Raw genomic sequence first — 21,140 nt, forward strand, 5'->3', positions numbered from 1 at the left:
GCCCAGATCTAAAGGAAATGGGGTTGTTTAAGCATTAATATCCCAGAATTGATGTGAGATTTTGTGACATGGTCCAATACATTAGAGGATTTCTACTACAATTGGTAGACATCCCTCTAACATTTTAAATTATCTGCTTCCAATAAAAATCATTTGCTAATGAGGGGATGAACAATGCAGCTTTCACAAATGCCAAACAATCCTTAGTCAAAGCCCAATGCTGGCATTCTATAGTATCCCCCGACAGAATAACACAGTTGGAAGGAACCTTGGAGGTCTTCTAGTCCAACCCCTTGCTCAAGCAGGAGACCCTATACCATTTCAGACAGGTGGCTATCCAGTCTTTTCTTAAAAGCCTCCAGCGATTAGGCACCCACAACTTCTGAAGGCAAGCCATTCCACTGGTTAATTGTTCTCCCTGTTAGGAAGTTTCTCCTTACTTCTAGGTTGCTTCTCTCCTTGATTAGTATTCATCCATTGTTTCTTGTCTTACTTTGGGTGCTTTGGAAAATAAGTAGACCCCTTCTTCTTTGTGGCAGCCCCTCAGATATTGGAACACTGAACATCACATCACTCTAGTCCTTCTTTTCACTAGACTAGACAAACCCAATTCCTGCAACCATTCTTCACATGTTTTAGCTTCCAGCTCTGTAATTAGCTTTGTTGCTCTTTTCTGCACTCTTTCCAGAGTATCTATATCTTTTTTATAACGTGACCAAAACTGGTCACTAGATGCAATATTCTATATGTGGTCCTTATAAAGCGGCACTAATAGTTCATGTGATCTTAATTCTACTCCTCTGTTAATGCAACCTATAATTGCATTGGTTTTTTTGGCTGCTGCTACACACTGGTGGCTCATATTTTAAGTGATTGTCCACTAGGACTCTAAGATCCCTTTCACAGTTACTACTATTGAGCTAGATTTCACCTAATCTGTACCTGCACATTTGATTTTTTTTTGCCTAAGTGTAAAACCTTACTTTTCTTTACACTGAATTTCATTTTGTTACATAGGGCCCAGTGTTCAAGTCTGTCAAGATCCATCTGGATCTTGAGCCTATCTTCTGGAGTTTTGGCTATTCCTGCCAGTTTAGGGTTGTCTGCAAATTTGATGAGATCCCCTTCTATTCTCTCAACTAATCGTTTTTGAAGATGTTGAAGAGTACTGGGCCTACAACCAAACCTAGGGGTACCCCACTGCTTACTTCCCTCCATGTAGATGTAGTTACATTGAGGACTACATGTTAAGTGCAATTTGTCAGCCAATTACAAACCCACATTTTTTAGCTGACATGAGTGAAAAGTCAAAAGAAGCAAGGGGATCCACTAAATGGATCCAGTGACATCTCCAGGAAGGGTAAAATAGTCAAAATAGTGACCACAGCTGCACAATCAAAACCCTGCCCATTTTTACATGTGTTTAAATTTTGGCAGAGCTCCAAACATGAGACTCTGTCATGTGGACTTTTCTGAACTTCTTTCACTGATGCCTCTGAATAGGCCTTATGGGCATCCATTGAGACAGAACACCTGGCTATCACTTTAGACAAAATAAACAAAGGGGACAGAATCCAGAAAAGGATTTCTTAAGCCAGCTTCATTTCCAGTTAGTGTGTGCATGAATGACAGTAAGCTGAAGTTGCCCAAGGCTAGAAAACCTTTTAATATAGCCATTGTGATCTTGAATTTCAGGATGTGACATTGATTACAGTAAATTCATATTGAGACATATTGAGTCTTTCAAGCATTTGAAAGGTTTATCTACACTGCCAGATTCCTCCATTCACAGGATGGGCTGGCAATTGTTTTTGGAGGAGAGGAACAGCTGATCTCTTGCTGGACTCACCTACCACAAATGCAAACTCCAGCTACATTTTCTGCTCCACTTTCAAACCAGTGAATACCTAATGTTAGTTCTGTTACAGTAGGTTTTTCTTACTAGCACAGCAGTTGTTGCCTTATATGCAGAATGCTCCCAATGCTATTCAAGCAAGGAAAATGCAAGAAAGAAATTTCTATTTTAACGCAGGCTGTACCGATTGTGTATATGTGTATTTTGTTGCTCTAACCTTGCTTCTGTGTGTAATTTTTGTATGTATGTATGCATGTGTGTATACATAAAAGTATACATGTTCAATAAGGCATAAAGACAGACAGACAGACAGACACACACACACACACATCCCAGAAGGAAAGCAATCTGCTGGAATTAAATTCAGGACAACATAACAGCAGGGGAATTGGTCAATGAGAAAACATGGCATCCTGCAGTCCAGCCTGAATTTCTTACAAGATGTTGCCAAATCGTCTCAGTCCAGATCAGGTGTACTTAAACTGGCTTAGAGTAAAGCTGGAATGAGCAAAGGATGGGAGCAGGTTACAAACAGTGTTTGGATATGCCCTAGGCCTATTCTTTGACTGAAGCACAACAGAATAGATATGATCTACAACAACCACCATTTTGAACTCACATTCAGGTATCTGAGGCAAATTAACTGTCAATTGCTCAGGAGAATATCGTGGTATGTCTTTATGCCAAATTTGGAAAACACTTGGAGATTTTATATTCTTAAAAAATATGGAACACTGCTGCTAGGAAATTGCCTTTCAAGTTGATAACACTTCAGAAATAAAATAGTATGAAGAGTTAAACTGAAGCTTACTTTAGTTCATAATCATATGTGCGACACTTGATCTAAGCCAAAAGGTCAAGTTCATATCAAATCTAAGCTAACTTGTTAGATTAATACCAGCAGAACAAAATGGAAATTGTGAAATTAAATCACCTATTTTGAGTTTTGCTTCACTCTGGAGACAGCTTGCCACCTTATTCTCAGATGTTGCCAAAGGTTGAGTGGTGGGGGTTGAAGTTTAGAGAGCAAACTTCCTTTTATTTATTGAATTCCTTCTAATACAAGAGCTTAAACTGATCCTAGTATTACAGTAGCAGCTTATTTTTAGGACCCTTTATGGGATTAGAGTTTAACTCATCCTTGATATCTGCATGTCAAAGCACCTCTGCATTTTATCATACTATGTCAATCTAGCTTTATATCTTCTTTACTTACGGGAAGATTATTCTAGCTTTGATATACCAATTCAAATGGATTAGGAGGAAGAAAGGTTGATTGATTCTTGAACCACTGTGCTGAACCATTAAATGAGCAGACTGATGACTGGAAGCAAAAAACGATTCACCAGAATCAATAAACATATTTGAAGCTATGCAACTGCTGCAGGCTGCAGCTAGCTATCATCTCATACAAGCAATTAAAGAAACTGGTTGACTCCTCATCCCTTTGAGCAGCAGCCCTGTTGTGTTAATGGCTTATTGCAAGTGAAATATACAAGTGCCTTTAGAGACTTCTAAAACTTGCCTTTTGCTAGTACGTACATTGTAAGGGGAAGATTGTGCCAATGTTTATTCAGTATTCATAACTTCTTTCAAAGCAAAAGGAGTATTTTTCAAATTGTGATGTCAGATTCTTTTTTTTCTTCCTATAGTTTTCCCACAAGTGCAGGGTCTGCTTTTTTGGGGTGGGGGGTGGGGGGGGGGAATCAGCCAAGTGTTGATCCATTGAGTGTGACAGGAACTGACTGACCAGCTTGTTGCACTAGCAAATCAAGAACACAAATTAAATATATATGTCAGTGAAGTAGTACTCGCAGTTTTTCACTTAAATATTTCTTTAGAACTGATAATGGAATACCTAGAGCAATAGGTATTAAGATATTGGATTAAAACAGAAGATATAAATGATCACATGGGACTTACCTGAAGATGAAAAGCAGTATCTGTGGAAATAAGGAGGTTTAACATTACTGTTAAAAAGATCAGAGACGTGAACATTTAACAAAAGATATTTATTTCAAATAATTATTCATAACCTTCAAAAATATAATATAAAACCACAGAAAAAGCAGTGCTGTAATTCAGGCATCCTGTTTTGTAGAATTCAAATAAGATGAATATATAAATTTGCATCAATAAATTATAGCGAACACAAGTTTTATTTCACTGCTGACTTTTACTCACTACAGTTCTTTACATCTTGATCAAGATTTGGCAATTTCTTTTTTAATCCATAGTGTCTGCAACCTGAACAAATTTTAAAATCTTTGTATCATAGAATGAAACAAATTTTAAAGGTTGAATTCTCTTTCCAACCAACAGTTATTAGGTTAGACATCTCCAAACTTTATATTCTTACAAAGTACTAGTTGGCTTTATATATAGTAACAGCTGCCAGGACATTTTATGCTTTTATTGAAATCACATATAATTCCTTTCATAGAAGAATGGCAAATTAATTTGTGGGGGGATTTAGTTCAATTTAGAAACCATTCCTGCATTACAAATCTAAATATGAACTTGTATCTCATCCAAAGCTTGGGTTTCTTTTAACTTAAGACTTTAATATCCAAGTGCTTGTATGCTTTGATAAATAAGTGCAACAATATGTGGAAAGGACCTTGGCAGATGAGGCGAAGAGATGCTGCCTAAGGAATGGTCAGATAAGACAGTGGTCCCCATCCTTTCAGGCTCCGTGGTCGTTGTGGCGGCAGCATTGGTGGAGCAGTGGGCTAATGCCTCCTTAAGTAACACCAGCTGCCTGCAATTAGTGCAGGTTCGCATCCCACCAGGCTCAAGGTTGACTCAGCCTTCCATCCTTCCGAGGTAGGTAAAATGAGGACCCAGATTGTTGGGGGCAATTAAGCTGACTTTGTAATAATGCCGCTTGGGGAGTGTGTGAAAGCCCTAATAAGCAGGCATATACATAGAATGAAGGCTACTGCTAAGCTTGTAAGCCGCCCTGAGTCTTCGGAGAAGGGCGGGATATAAATGGAATTAAAATAAAATAAAATAAATTGGGGGGGGGGGAGGACAGAGTATGGTTTCGTCTGTGCTTCTGAAAAAGCAGCTTTGTGAACTCACCTGCTGCTTGCGCGGCACATTTCCCAACAGGCTGCGAACTAGAATTGGGCCATGGACTGGGGATTGGGGACCCTGGAGATAAGAGATAACGTAGCCTGCAACTAATAGTAGGCAGAACAAGAAGCTTAGAAGGGACCCTCCCTAGGTTCTCAGGCTGTGTATAGTGAGGGTGGGAAAATTTTCCTGTCAGACTTTTAAAAGTCTGTTAATTTAATTTTATAAGAAGGTACTGTGTTTCCCCCCAAATAAGACTGGATCTTTTTTTTTTGCCTCCAAAAGAGGCACCAGATCTTATTTTCAGGAGGTGTCTTTTATACTCACCTCCAGCACCGACAACCCCACTCAGCCAGTCCACTTCTTCTGACTGAAGGAGCAGCCTCATTCTGCAGCTGCAATCTGGCCTGCATTTTGCAGTCAGGCCTTTCTAGAAGGCCTATGAAGTTGAGTACCGAGCTATGGATTCAATCCATAGCTTGATTCTTAGCTGCAATGGCCTTCTGGAAAGGCCTGTGACTAGGAAATGCAGGCCTAGCTGTAGAAGACACTGCAGAAGAAGTGGGCCAGCGAGGAGAGGCCTGGCTGCAAGGTAAGTGGGTACGGGGCATGTGGGGCAGCTCCACCCCTCCACTCCCATCCTAGCTTGATTTTTAGGTGTGTGCCTCACCCCAAAACTAGGGCTTATTTTGGGGGTAGGGTTTATATTAGGCCCAGCCCCAAAAATCAAGCTAAGGCTTATTTTCAGGGTAGGCCTTACTTTTGGGGAAACACGGTGGTATTAGTTTATCTTTAGGTCTACCTGGCAAGGCTGACAGATATATATAGGTTAAATTTAAAATAAATTTTTATGGTATAAGAATATACATATATATATTGTATGCCACAGAGCATGCTTTTCTATGCAATAGTATCCATGTTTATAATATATAAACATATTGTCATGGTTCCGACAGAGATGAATTAAGCAGAAATCCAAGGTTTGCAAATTCCTCAAAGAACATGTTTATTAGTTACAAAGTATCAGCATGTAAAAAGTGAAACCAAGTCTGGAAACACACATAAAAAATTCCCCAATACAAAATTAGAAATCCCACCCCTAAAACTATGCAAGCAACTACATTCCCCAATACATCTTCTTGGCAGGCTTTTTACACAACGCCCAGCCTGCAGTCTCGGGAGCAGCCGATGACCTTGGTTCCCACATGACAAAAGATTATTTTGACCAGCAAAGCACCTGGAAACTCCCCTCCCTCCATTCTATGTGGCAACCAAAAATGAATAGGAAAAATGGCTGCAGCCGTGCTCATTTGTAGAGTTGACACATATATTAAAGAAGGGAAAAGTTGTAAGTTGAAATTAATGTAGTATCACTGTTCAGTGGAAGCTTTCATCAACCGAACTTTAGGAATGCAATTCCTTTTTCCCAGCTCTCATCTTTTCCCCTGGAAAAAAAAAACCTAAAGAGTTTAGGAACTTCTGGAGCCAAATTGTTGGCTTGATACAACAATTGATATCTGTATGTTTGGTTTTTCTTGCCCAAATGTAGAACCTTACATTTTTCACCATTGAATTTCATTTTGTTAGATAGCGCCCAGTGTTCAAGTCTGTCCAGATCCTCCTGTATCTTAAGCCTATCTTCTGGAGTGAAACATTTGTGGAACATTTCATGTAGGCAGAGCTATTTTTCAGCAGGAGCAACTTTTTTCTAATTCAATGGCTTGTGTTGTATGAAACTGATAGGATGATGCTTGTTTTGGAATAATCATTCATGAAATGAGCATTTTGCCACGCTCATCCCAAAAAACACAATATCAGCTCATCAGCATCTCTTTTCAAGCAGCTCAATATTATTAAAATGTCATTAAAACAAGCAATCAAGCTGTAAATAATAGGAGACTTTAATGACTTGTGTAAAATAATTCCCTTCCCAAAAATATTTCTAGGAATAAATCAGTCATTTCTGATAACTGCCTTGAATTAAATCTTCAAATCTCTAAGACAGACTTCCACATGTACCTTTAAGCACATCTCACCATAAACTATTCATATTTTACATAAAGTTAAAAAGATCAGTTATATATCCTGGTAATAGATGTCTTCCAGTGAGCTCAAAATATCCACACCCTTTAAATTAGATATTATATTTTGGAGAAATTAGGATGCAAAAATCTACAATAGAGTAAAATTAGACTCTAAAAATTAAGGCTTTAATTTTAAAGTGCATTAGACAACCCATGATCCATTAGGTTATTATTTCAGAAATATTTCCTTAACAGATTTCCCAGTGTCTTCAGCAATGGCAACACTTCTAATATAGTGGGGGGGGGAATCTTTAAAACTCAGGGAGATATTCAGAGATGTATCTGCATTGAAAGTAGTCCTTGTGCTGTATAGTGTTAAATATCAAGAGATGATCACAGGAAATGTTTTGTGATGTTTTGTATTATGTCATAAAATGTTTTATGATAATTTTTATATCATAAATTGTTTTATAACATTTGCCAAACATCAATTCCACTGGAGCCATGTACCCTGAATTTTGGATTCCTTCTGTAAGTTAGTCTACCTGAGGTACCTTAGTTTAAAAAATGTTGCCATATGATGCACTGTTTCACCCAATTAAAGGTTATGGGAACAAGAGTTTTACTAATATACAGATTCTCCATTGGCATTAACAGAGGGATAGAATCAAGATCAAGTGAAGTGTTAGTACCACTTCATAACCTCCTGGTAAGATCACATTTGGAATACTGCATCCAGTTTTGGTCGCCACGATGTGAAAAAGATGTTGAGACTCTAGAAAGAGTGCAGAGAAGAGCAACAACCCAGTGATGCCCTCGACGTGATGTCCCGTTGCCTGGAAGCGGTACGGATTTGGATGGGGAAGAACAGGCTCCGGCTCAACCCGGCCAAGACTGAGTGGATTTATGTACCGGCATCTCGTTTAGTCCAAGAGGTTCCATCTTTGGTTATGGGAGGAGAGGTGTTATCTCCCATTGATAGGGCACGCAATTTAGGCATCCTCCTGGATTCACGACTCAGTTTTGAAGATCATATTGGAGTCGTGGCCAGGGGGGCATTTGCCCAGGTTCGCCTGGTGCACCAGTTGCGCCCCTATCTGGACCGAGATGCCCTACGTATGGTCACTCACGCACTCATTATCTCCCATATAGATTACTGCAATGCTCTCTACATGGGGCTGCCCTTGAAGACCACCCAGAGGCTCCAGCTGGTGCAGAATGCGGCCGCGCGGGTAGTGATGGGAGCATCCCGATACTTCCATATTTCACCCCTGCGTGAGCTGCATTGGTTACCGGTTGTCCTCCGGGTGAGATTTAAGGTGGTGGTACTTACCTTTAAAGCCCTACATGGCTTAGGCCTGGGATATTTGCAGGACCGTCTGCTGCCGGGAACAATCTCCCATCGCCCAGTACACTCACACAGAGAGGGCCTCCTCAGGGTACCGTCGGCTAGACAATGTCGGCTGGTGATCCCCAGGGGGAGGGCCTTCTCTGTGGGAGCGCCAGCCCTATGGAACCAACTTCCCCTTGAGCTCCGGATGGCCCCGGATCTCTGGTCCTTTCGCCACGGCCTTAAAACACTTCTTTTCCATCAGGCTGACCTGGACTGATGACAGGGATTTTAAAATGTTTTTTTTAATTTTTAACTCCAATTTTAAATTATTCTATTGGGGCTGTTTATTTAATTCTTTTTAACTTTTGTATTGTTGTCTTTTATTGTTGTTAGCTGCCCTGAGTCCTTCGGGAGATAGGGTGGCATATAAGTCCCAATAATAAATTAATAAATAAATAAATAAACAAAGATGATTAGGGGACTGGAGGATAAAACATATAAAGAACAGTTGCTGGAATTGGGTATGTCTAATTAAAAGAAGGACTAGGGATGACATGATAGCAGTGTTCCAATATCACAGAGGTTGCCATAAAAGAGCCAAGGTTGCCTACCCCTGCCCTAGAGCATATATCACTGTTGTGTGAGTTGCATTGTTTGCCAGTTTCCTTCTAGGTCTAACTCAAGGTGTTTGGTTGAAGAAGCTTACTTCAGATCCCATCTGCCAAAGAATTTCAACTGGTGGGATCCAGGAGAAGAGCCTTTTTTGCTATGGCCGCCAACTTTAGAATATTCTCTCGCTGGAAGTGAGATCAGCCCCTATATTCATAGCCTTCCGGAAGAGCCTTAAAATCTGGCTCTGCTGGCTGGCCTGGGCCCCCAATAGGAGCGCTCTAAGTTGAGGGTTGCTTACTACATGGAGTAGAAAAAACATCCTCACCTCCATTTTGCCTGTTCTTAGTTTTTAGTTTCTTATTTAATCTTCTTAATTTTGATTATTTTTATTACATTTTAACCTTTTTATCATTTTGTAAGCTGCCCAGAGTCACTGCAATAGTGAGATGGGCATCACATACTGTAAATGTTTGTTGAGAATGATTCAATTTTTGAAGACAAGATTGTAGGCATGAGTTGTGGAAGGATGGATTATTCTAAGAAGTCTGTACCTTGTTCTTCATCTCATGAAGCCTCTTCTGCTTTTGTGGTGAAATTTTGGCACAGGATTTTTATTCCCTGTTGATTGAGACGGGAAGAAACACATATGTCTGAAACTTTTGTTTTAGTGCTTTTGCTTTTATTTGTATGGCCGATATCTCTTCTCCTCGGCAAAAAATCCATAAAGGTAAAGGTAAAGGTTCCCCCGCACATGCGTGCTAGTCGTTTCCGACTCTAGGGGCCGGTGCTCATCTCCGTTTCAAAGCCGAAGAGCCAGCGCTTGTCCGAGGACATCTCCGTGGTCATGTGGCTGGCATGACTAGACGCCAAAGGCGCACGGAACGCTGTTACCTTCCCATCCATAGCAGTTAATAATATCTCTTGCATCCATCCTCAATGTTTTCATTTGCTTTCTCTTAATGGGTGCATACAGACACCACTTTGATATCCATATGCACTTTGTCAGTTGAGCAATGTATTTGTAGAGTCTTGATACAGAGAGTAACCTTAACCCAGGATCCACTCACATAATAAATTGTTTAAACGGCATAGTGATAACATGTGTCAAAACATTTACAGTATTAGTAATCACTATGCCACAACAGTCTATTGAAAATGATAATGCAGTTTGGCCAGAAGTTCAGGTTAGAAGAAGTCTATTGCCAAGAATAGTAAGAATAATCCTAATACCTAGTCATTTTCTTTAAATATATAACTAACAATGTCATTCTGTACTTTCTGGTAAAAGATATTAATAAATTGCAACTTTTCCTCAAATAGGAAAAACGTTATCTGAACTTGTTAACTAATCTAACTCTGCAAAAGTTCTCTAATGCAATGATTATCTTAATATTTAAAAGTTTGAGTTCCCCCATTATGATTATAAGAGTCACATCAATTTCTCTGGAGATGAATATAGTAGGAGAAGTAATTGGATCGAACTCCCTCCACTTCAGCAATTGTAATGAAAAAATATCCAGATATTATTCTGATTTGTACTAGAATGACATATCCTTTTATTGGCAAACTATCTACAAGGTTTCACTTACACGCTGGATCAACAACAAAAATATGCTCTGATTTACTATTTAAAGAAACACTCAGGGACTCAAACAAGCTTTGCTGCACCCTGGAAAGGAAGGAACCAATTATGCTCACCAAATGTCTTAATGTGGGACAAAATTAATTCCTGGTGTCAAATGAGATAAGTCATTGCTGTTGACTGGTTAAATAGGAATTATGCAAATAATTCCCATTACTGTTTTCAGAAATGAACGGTAAGCCTGATAATCTGGGAAATTGCCAGCTATTAAATCTGATTAAATATTACATTATTAAATATTAAAACAGCTATTAAAGAGAGCTGTTATAGTAGATTATTAAGATATTGGATTAGGAGCAGGGAGATCAGGTTCTTGTCCATCGTCAGACATAGAATAAACTGATTAGATGACATTGGGCTAGTCACATCTCACAGGGTTGTTGTTATGTGGAATAACAAGAGAGGGGACCATTATGTGTGGCATTTTCAGCTCCTGAATTAAAGGGAAAGTATAAACACAGAATACAAATAAGTACATAAATACAACTGCTGTTGGGCTTCAGTATGTTTTAAGGTACTTTAAGGAATACAGACTATAGAATATGTAGTGGTATCTGGAAAAGGGCTTGGGAGGCTGGGAGAAGACATGCTCCATACGGAATGGTCAGATAAGAGACAGCTGCGTTGTGGGTGGGACAAGAGAAGAGACTCTGCCTCAGTTCTCAGGCTGTAAAGGTAACAGTGGGAGAACAGTACTTACAGACTTGCCAAGTTTCTGTTAATGTACCTTTACAACAAATTAGAATTAATTTATCTGGACATATTTCCTGTCTGGCTGATTACCTATTTAATGATTTACTTTGTTTTCTGAATATGTAAATAATACATAATAACTGCTCTGTTTAGCGAGTGTTTGAAGGTACAGTAGAGTGAAAAAATAACTTTATAAGCAGTCCTTGCATTTATAACCATTGCAGTGATCCTGTGGTCATGCGATTGATATTTTGGGACAGGTGGGCATTTACAACCATTACAGTATCCTGCAGTTGCATAATCACAATTTGCATACTTCACAACTGGCTTCTGACAAGCATAGTCAAGTAGGCAGTAAAATCACAAGTTGCGGCCAGATGATGCCTCAACTTAACAACTTGCGATGATACACTTAATGACCTCAGAGGAAGTGGAATCATAAATCCATTGCAGTTACATGATGTTTTACTTAGCGTTAGAGTTTCTGGTCTCAAGTGTGGCAGCTAAACAAGGACTACCTGTAATAACAATGGCAATAACAATAATAAACCTGCCTAATGAAACCTGCATTACATATTTCCTGAAAGGGAAGTAGCATTTCTCAAAATGTTAATCTGTGAAATACATTAGATGCAATGGAAAATAGGTCAGAATTTACTCATTATATAATGTGCAGGTCTTTGTCTTTTGGGATTTAGTACATTTTACTAAGACTACAATATTTCAGAAGTTCAGTAATGTTAAAGCCATGTCCAGATTTAATAAAAGATATTCCAGGCAACAGAAGCCTTCCATAACTATTCCATAAAACATAACTCGTGGACTGACAGTTTATACATTTTATGGGAAAACTGGGCTATTTTTGTGTAGCTATAAGATTGCTATATCAAATATACACATTCATGAATGGATAGTATATCAGGCTAGTGCTGTATATGAGGATCTATCATTACATCTCTGTGGCAGTATAAAATTGTGTGCTATAAGATATGCAGTGGTCAGTTTCCTAAGACCACCATAATTAGACCACTATAATAAGAAATAATAGAAAACAAGCCAGATTCAGGAGACCAGTTCCTCAAACTGAAGTGCAATTTTTAGATTTATAAAGTCAGCTGTAATTCCCATTAAATCCTTGGGCCACCTCACTAAGTGCTATATCAGCTGGCAGAATATGTAATGTCTTTGTATTCAATGATAACATAATTCAGCCTTAAAATTCACCAGCAGACATCTTGTGGAGTAGGAGATAAGGAAATCTTGGCATCGGTACCATAATTGAAAACCAACAAGGCAGAAATTGTAAGTCAGAGGGGAAAACTGAGGTGATTATACAGCTGGTAAGGCAGATGAGAAGAAAAGAATGGTACTGGTGGATTCAAGAAAAGCTAGGAACTTCTGTAGGCAAAGCCATGGGGTAGGGAATACGCCATGCTGTCCTGTGCAGAAATGGTTTTATTATAGGAACCCAAAGCTGTGTAGGGAATGGCAAGAAAGAGCAAAGAAAGAGAAAACAGCCGATAACATAAAAGGTAAAGGTGCTAGTCGTTTCCGACTCTAGGGGCCAGTGCTCATCTCCGTTTCAAAGTCAAAGAGCCAGCGCTTGTCCGAGGATGTCTCCGTGGTCATGTGGGCGGCATGACTAGATGCCAAAGGCGCACAGAACGCTGTTACCTTCCCACCGTAGTGGTCCCTATTTTTCTACTTGCATTTTTACGTGCTTTCGAACTGCTAGGTTGGCAGAAGCTGGGACGAGTAACAGGCGCTCACCCTGTTACGCGGCACTCGGGATTCGACCCGCCAAACTGCCGACCTTCTGATCGACAGGCTCAGCATCCTAACCCACTGAGCCACCACATCCCTAATAACATACTCAGGCCCAAAGAGATCTACAGTTAGTCCTGGACTTACAACAGTTCATTTTGTGACTGTTCAAAGTTACAATGGCACTGAAAAAAGTGACTTATGACCATTTTTCACACTTATGGCCACTGCAGCATCCCCACAGTTACGTGATCAAAATTAAAATGCTTGGCATCTGGTTCATATTTATGAAGGTGGCAGTGTCCCAGGGTCACGTGATCTTCTTCTGCGACTTTCTGACAAGCAAAGTCAATGGGGAAACAAGATTCACTTAACAACTATATTGCTAACTTAACAACGCAATGATTCACTTAACTTCTATGGCAAGAAAGGTCATAAAATGGGGCAAAACTCACTTAACAAATGTCTCGCAACATAAATTTTAAATTGAGGATTACCTATAGAATATTTTCACAGATTTGCAATGGCTCAAAAAGTTATTGCATTCCTCTATTATTGATTACATTGAGATTTGGTAGTAGTTTGTAGAACCTAATTCTAGTCAACCAGAAGCAAGTAGTATTTTTATAAACATATTCAGACAGTTTTCTTTTCTACCCATATGGCAAAAGAAAAAAGAAAAGAAGCAATGCCTCCTAGTTTAAAAGAATACATTGGTTGAATTCTAATATATTACAGCCACAGGATAAATCTGAGACCAAATGCATTATGTAAAGCAGCCATCAACCTGAAGTAGGACTTGCTCACTTACATCTCATCACAATACAAGCATGCCCTTATTTACAGCCAGTGAGATTGCCATCTCATCCCCAGTCCATGAATTAGACAGCTTTAAGTCAACCTTAGTTGTACTGGGGCTAAAATACAGTAGTGTTTTCCCCTACTGGTGCTTATATAAAGTTTTTTTTCCAACAGTATCCAAGCACAGTCGCAACATGCATGGACTATTGCGGGAATTATATTTCTGTGTCACTCTATGTCCGAGACAGTATGTATGTGTTTGTTCAGAGACAGTTGAATAGCTTTTGCATTTATACATCTCTGAATGTTAACGCTCTGGCTGGGAGGGCACTAAAACAATGAAGTATAGAAAACTTCCCAACAGGAAGTTGGATCCACCAATTAGCATGCAGAACATACGTCTCCACATAACATGTAGTTCAGATTTGGAGGTGTACGCACCAGCCCGTCTGTAACCATCTGCAACCTACACTTACTCATCTATTCCTTCACAGTGTTGGTATGCATTGACACCTACGCGCGGTTGTGGACAGGTCTAAGTTATGCTTCCCCTCTCATTGTATTAGCAAAGATTGGAATCACAGCAGTACATACTGGCTGATTCAGACTAATAAAGGCATCTGCCCACTTGTCCAGTTTCAGATAAGCCTCCAATGCCACAATTTTGTTATTCCCTCTATAAATACCTGGATACAGCATTGCTGTGCTGTGCTGTGTCGTGCTCTGCTGTGCTGGTGGTTTTTCAGAATTATGCAATAGCATTAAACTGGTCAGCCTGCAGGACTCTATATATTTTAACTCTATAGCTCCTAACAGTTTAGCAAAAAGTTGAAATAACAGGGGAATATCAGGGCCAATCTATTCTTGCCCATTAATGCTTCCTTAACAGAATATAGAGAAATCTGAAAACTGCCTGGGATTGCATGGGATGGGATGGGATGGGGAGGGAAGTGCCAGTATGATGTGACAAATGACAACATTAATAACATCATTTGATTCAGTTAATGACCGCAACTGGAAGTGCTGGAACTGCCATCATTAAGCAGTGCCTTCATATGACTTTGCATCATATAACCACAGCAACAGAAATCCCCATCCCAGTTTATTTATTTATTTATTTATTTATTAGTTTTTATAAACCGCCCTTCTCCCGAGGGACTCGGGGCGGTGTACAGAGGAAGGAAGGTCTACAGATGAACAATAAAAAGTAATAAAAACAATATTGAAAACAAACTGGGACCCCAATTAACGCTATCATGCCAGGCCGGACTGCTGGAACAGGAAGGTTTTTAAGTCGCGTCGGAAGGTACGGAGGTCGGGGGCCATCCGGATTTCGGTTGGTAAGCTGTTCCAGAGGGCTGGCGCACCCACTGAGAATGCCCTCCCCCTGGGGGCCACCAGCCGACATTCCTTGAGCGGTGGCACCCTGAGGAGGCCCTCTCTGTGGGAGCGCACAGGACGGTGGGGTGCTGACATCGGCAGAAGATGCTCCCGTAGGTAGTCCGGACCCATGCCATGTAGGGCTTTGTATGTCATTGTTAGCACCTTGAACTTCACACGGAAGGCAACCGGAAGCCAGTGCAGCGCAGTTGCCATCCTTAAACAGGGACTACCTGTACTTTGATTGTAATGCAACCGCCAGGGGGATCACAGTCTGGAGAATAGTGAGAGAAATCTTACATTGCAGTATCCTCATCTCAATGAAGTCAATGTTCATATGTATTTCCCTTTCTTTCTTTTTTGAAAGCTTCCTGCTTTGGCTCAGAAATTCTAATCTGCTTCGTCCCTTGCTAGCACAGCATTATGAGATAGAGTGTGCTTCAGAGAAGATGTCTCATGATTAATAGTTTATAAGAAGAGAGATAAATATTAAGTTTCCTTCCCCACCCCAAAGATTAAAAATGATTACCTGAATTAGAAGGACTTTCTTTTGCTCTCCAGAGAAACTGATCTTTTGATAATGAAAAAAAGCTATTACAAATCTGTAAACAAAACAAAATAACATATTTTTATTTATCAGTAGCTTAGTATCAAGTCTATTCACTTTCGGGGGGAAAAAGTATGCAATACCAGTCCCAAAGCACATTACCATTTGAAAGCTTTTGTGCATTAAGCATAAACAGGATCAGACCCAAAGACAGCATGTTGCTGAGAAATAAAATGAGTGAAGTATTCCTTCTTTCCCTGCCCCCCCAGAGCCAATTTTGTCAGAAAAGGAAATTCGGACACTGATGACTTCAAAGGAAGTGTAAAGACTAAATAACATACTGCTATCAAGCAATAGGTTTAACCACCCTGAAATGGAAATGTTTCCACGGTAATGAAGGCAAAATATTTGAAATGCTTGGCAGTTCTCTAGAAAGTTTAAGGAAGTCTGTAACTGCATGCAGATGAAGCTCATAGTGTAAAAAATGGCCCATTCATTTATTCCCATTTCTCACTAGATATTACGAAGGTAAAATTTGCTATGCTAACCAAATATCTGTCTCAGTAATATCTACTGAGTTAGCATGAATCATGATTTAGGTGAATTTTAAATTGAAGATTATCAAAGCCCTTGGACTATACAGATACTGTAGAAAACATTGCTTTTGCCAGAACAATCTGTAAACTAATTGCTATTCAGAAATAACAGACAGTATTGGGCTAAATGGACCTGCTATCTGACTTGACCAAGGGATATCTTTATTGTGGAATGCTAAATTTAGTATACAGTATTGAACTGGAATGCACGAGCAATCCAAAAGTTTCTGGTTATATTTATGGGCAAAGCAAGAAATATTATTTTATCTGCTTATGCATTGTAATGCTTATATTCTGTGAGCAAGTATTGTGTAAGAATAAAATCAAAGTATAAACACGCTTTTGTTAAAATTTATTAGCCCAAGGCTAACGTGGCAATCATACTGTTACTATGACAATGAACCTACAAGCTGACTTTTTAAAAAAAACTGAATAGGTTTATTGTTGATTGTAGAATGACTAATGTTGGTAGCTGAGGCAGCAAAACACAGAATGGAATAAGGGTTTCAGTTCAAGAAAACACTTGATAGGAGAAGATCTGAAGATCAGGGTCAGTGGTGAAGAAAGGAGAACTGTTAGTAGTGGGAAAGCTTCAAGCAGGCATCAGAAAGCTTCAATCAATGTCTGACCATATCAAGTATCCTTGAAATTATAAAATAATCCATCTCAAGGAAAAAGCTATTGAGAGTTATTTAGCTGCGAAATTGTTGAAATAGATCTATATGGTGGCAAAAAAAAAATCAGAAGTCAGGTAGTGCCTTTTCAAATCAAGACATTTTATTAAAAGGCATAAGCTTTTGTGAGCTGCACTTCACTTCATAAAATAGATAAAATAGCTAGACTGATATACAGTAGGATTTAAATTGGGGGGGCGAGGAGATTGGAGAGCGAAGGGAAGATAGGTTGGTTATTTAGATTCAGGTTACATATGAGGCAAATATAATCTACTAGAGCCTTTTTGATTAGTTGGAAAGACTTTCTCACATGTTGAAATAGAACAACTTCATTGCAATCATTAACCAGTACAAGAAAACCCGTAGGCAAATATCCAAAACTGAATTGGCAATATCAGAATAATTCAGAAAAATACATGGAAAGAAATACGGCTAAAAATAATATTTAAAGCAAAACCTGCTAAAATAATTACTTAGGCTACCTGCATGCAACAAAAGAGTGCGATTAAAATTAGGACTCCGGACAGCGTAAGCTTTAAAATGGTAACCTAAAATAGAAAAGAAAAAAAAAGCAGGCTTCTAGTTGCAATTTAAGATACTGGTTATCACCTATAAAGCCACACAGCATGGAGCCAGGCTTTTTGCAGGAGCATCACAGCAGATCTTGCAGAGAAGGTTTCAGACTCCAATAACTGAGAAAGACAAGTAGAAGCTCTTCTAAATAGTTTCCTTTATTGCTCTTCGCCTATAGACAGATTTCTTACCAAACTAAAACAGTCTACTTGCACCATTAAACATATATACTGTGAGCCATGGTGGTGCAGTGGTTAGTATGCAGTACTGCAGACTGTAATCTCAAAGACTGGCCAAAGATATTGATAAAAAAAACCCAAAGCATAAGAATTCCAAATTTGTCACTCTGAACGGAGCTGACCTTCAGAAAGCTGGAAATATAAGTGGCATGCCTGTGTCATAGATAAAATGAATTTTTCAGAAGAGTTGACTGTTTTGCAGCTTATATAATATTATCCTCATGAAGCTCTTTTAAGAATTTGACTTGAATATATAAAATACTTTTTTGTAAATAATTTTTGACTGGTTACAAAAAGGCTTTTTTTGAAAGTCTAAATTTTATGGATATCATCTTCCAATTACATTTCAAGGATATTTTTTACTTTACTTTTACTTTGTAAAGGTTCTTTTTCGTGAACAAATGAGTTTATTTTGGTATTAGTATCATGACTAATATTTTCTTTCTTCCACAATAATTCAATTATTGTAATAATGGTATTGACTGTATTGTGAATTTCTGGTATGATGACAGAACATTAATGTCTTTGTGCATGTTATCTACAGTAAATAGCCATAAACAGTACATTATATGATCAACAGTCACCCATCAACATTGCTATGGAATCTGATGCAATCATTGCCCTAGAAATACAACTTAACAGTAGTTCTGTTTCTGAACTCTATTTAGTCATTCTTATATCTTGTTTAATGTTACTGATCTAAAATAAGTCAAAAAGGAAAAAGCATTAGATACTTCATTTAGATTTCCAACTGTTTTTTATCTCAGAGATAACGTCTTTTGCTTAGAATAAAATGGTAGAATTGTCTAATTTTGATATGAATGAAGATGTTTCGGTTCTTTCATCTTTTGGGCCTTTTTGCATATTTAGCGGTTTATGACGGGGTCCCCAAACCCCAGTCCGTCGACTGGTACTGGGCCCAGTGGCATAGCTTGGGGGGTGCAGGGGGGGCCGGCCGCACCGGGTGCAACATCTGGGGGGGTGCATTAGATGCATTTTACTTTAATTACATCAGTATTTTCATAACAAACAATACATGTGCTTAGGGGGTAAGGGTTTCTTTAACTAATCTAGTGGAAGAGACTCGAGTGCTAAAATCCACGGGTTAGGGGGCGCAAATTACTTGCCTTGCCCCGGGTGCTGACAACCCACGCTACGCCACTGACTGGGCCGCAGCATGCCAGCAACCGGTCTGCACAAACAAGCAAAGCCCCATCCACAGGATGCAGGCAGCACACAAAACCACACACTCTCCAGCCCATGGGAAAACCTCTCTCCATGGAAGCAGCCCCTGGTGCCCAAAGGGTTGGGGACCTCTGGATTATGACATTTGTGATTCTATATTTTTAAGTCAGCAAAACACATTATAAATTATTATTGTAATTCAAGAATTATTTTATGTTTAAACAGATGTTTTGATGTGTTTTAAGTTGGCATCAAAAAATGTTGCTGCTAGGCTGTAAAGAATTTGTGTTTTCTAGGGCTCAGCAAAACTGGACACAAAATATGCTGTCTTTGAGGAGAAAATTAATCATTTTTAATTAATTGGGATTTTTAAAAACATTTAATTTACTTAAATGGTCTTTATTCATACAAAGATCTGCCACTAAGCTAAGGTTACCAAATCTGGCTTGCAAAATGGCAGCAAAGTAATACAGAAAACAATGGCTGCTTGCTACCGTCTAGTGGTTGTATACATTTTTGCAGTGCAGTTCTGGTAGTTCTACTATACTGTACGCTCAACTCCTCTATAGAGGAGAACTAGGACTACTCTTCAATGCTTTGATTTTTTTAATTAGCAATGGGATGAAATAACTTGGGAGTCCTCCTAGACTCACAGCTTTCTTTGGAAGACCACATAATAGCTGTGACTAGGGGAACCTTTGCCCAGGTTCGCCTGGTGCACCAATTACGGCCCTATCTGGACCGGGATGCCCTGCGTACAGTCACTCATGCGCTCGTGACCTCTCGTTTAGATTACTGCAATGCTCTATACATGGGGCTGCCCTTGAGGACCACTCGGAGGCTCCAACTGGTACAGAATGCAGCTGCGAGAGTTGTATTGGGAGCCTCCCGATACTCCCATGTTACACCTCTACTCCGTGAGCTGCATTGGCTCCCAGTTATCCTCCGTGTGAGATTCAAGGTGCTTGTAATGGTTTTCAAAGCCCTACATGGCATGGGTCCGGAGTACCTTGGGAATCACCTGCTGCCGGCATCAACTCCCCTCCGCCCGGTACACTCCCACAGAGAGGGCCTCCTAAGGGTGCCACCGTTCGGAGAATGCCGCTTGGTGGCTCCCAGGGGGAGAGCGTTCTCTGTAAGCGCCCCTGACCTATGGAACCATTTACCGGTTGAGCTCCGGATGGCTCCCGACCTTCGCTCCTTCCGACACTATCTAAAAACATATCTATTTAAGCAATCCAGTCTGGTCTGACGGGTTTAATTTTAATTGTGGTTTTAACTTATCTTCTACATTTGGGCAGTAGGGCTTAATTTATTTTCAATTTTCTGTATTTGTACATTTTGACATTTATGTCACTGTTCACTGCCCTGATTCCTTAGGGAGAAGGGCGGTATACAAATCAAATCAAATAAATAAATAAATAAATAAATTATAGAAATTATTGCAGCTTGGATTTGTGTTGCTCAAGTGGCACAGAAAACACTCAGAGGCTTTTAAACCAATCTTTTATGAAATAATTGTTTAAATATAAGCAATAATTCCCTGCATTAAGAAAATCCAAGATCTCAACTTTGATATGTATCTAAACAAAATGTCCATGGAAATTCTCAGTCATCCAGGTCATAGTTATCTCAAAGATGCTTTTTCACGAGGCAACTGGACTTTCTTGTTTTTCTTTGAAGATGTTTCACTTCTCATCCAAGAAGCTTCTTCAGCTCTGATTGGGTGGTTGATTCCCCACCATCCAGTCAGAGCTGAAAAAGCTTCTTGGATGAGAAATGAAACGTCTTCAAAAAAAACCCCAAGAAAGTCCAGTTACCTCACGAAAAAACATATTTAGGATATCTAAACAAAACTAACATAAAGATGATGCATTTTATAATTCAGATAGATCTCTTATTTTACATGCTGAGAGGAAAAATTATTTCTCTGACATTAAAATAATAAGTGTCTTATCAACAACTGATGCATATTACAAGAAACTGAAAAGAATTGTGTTCACCAACATTGCCTCTATAAAGGTACCTCTTCCTTGCTCTAGCACAGACATGTCAAACACAAGGCCCGGGGGCCGGATGCGGCCCGCGAAGTGGTTTCATGTGGCCCGCGAAGCCATCTTGGAAACAGTGAGGGAATGGCCCCC

The 21,140-nt window shown here is 39.4% G+C and overlaps 2 protein-coding genes across 2 annotated transcripts in view; both read right to left on the minus strand.

Moving 5' to 3' along the window:
• The window catches only part of LOC308668568 ((E2-independent) E3 ubiquitin-conjugating enzyme FATS), a gene marked incomplete at its 5' end in the record, with an annotated part of 195,044 nt that overhangs the window by 150,410 nt on the left and 23,494 nt on the right, over window positions 1-21,140 (minus strand). The window lies entirely within an intron of this gene.
• LOC308669307 (uncharacterized protein) overlaps window positions 1-21,140 on the minus strand; it is a gene marked incomplete at its 5' end in the record, with an annotated part of 32,905 nt that overhangs the window by 2,157 nt on the left and 9,608 nt on the right. Inside the window, 2 exons of the mRNA XM_081329943.1 lie at window positions 3,779-3,798; window positions 15,712-15,784. Of these exons, the coding sequence (XP_081186069.1) occupies window positions 3,779-3,798; window positions 15,712-15,784 (93 nt within the window). The remainder of the gene's footprint in view (window positions 1-3,778; window positions 3,799-15,711; window positions 15,785-21,140) is intronic.

This window comes from Vipera berus, assembly GCF_964194415.1.
Source record: "Vipera berus genome assembly, chromosome: 5".
NCBI classification, from domain to species: Eukaryota; Metazoa; Chordata; class Lepidosauria; order Squamata; family Viperidae; genus Vipera; species Vipera berus.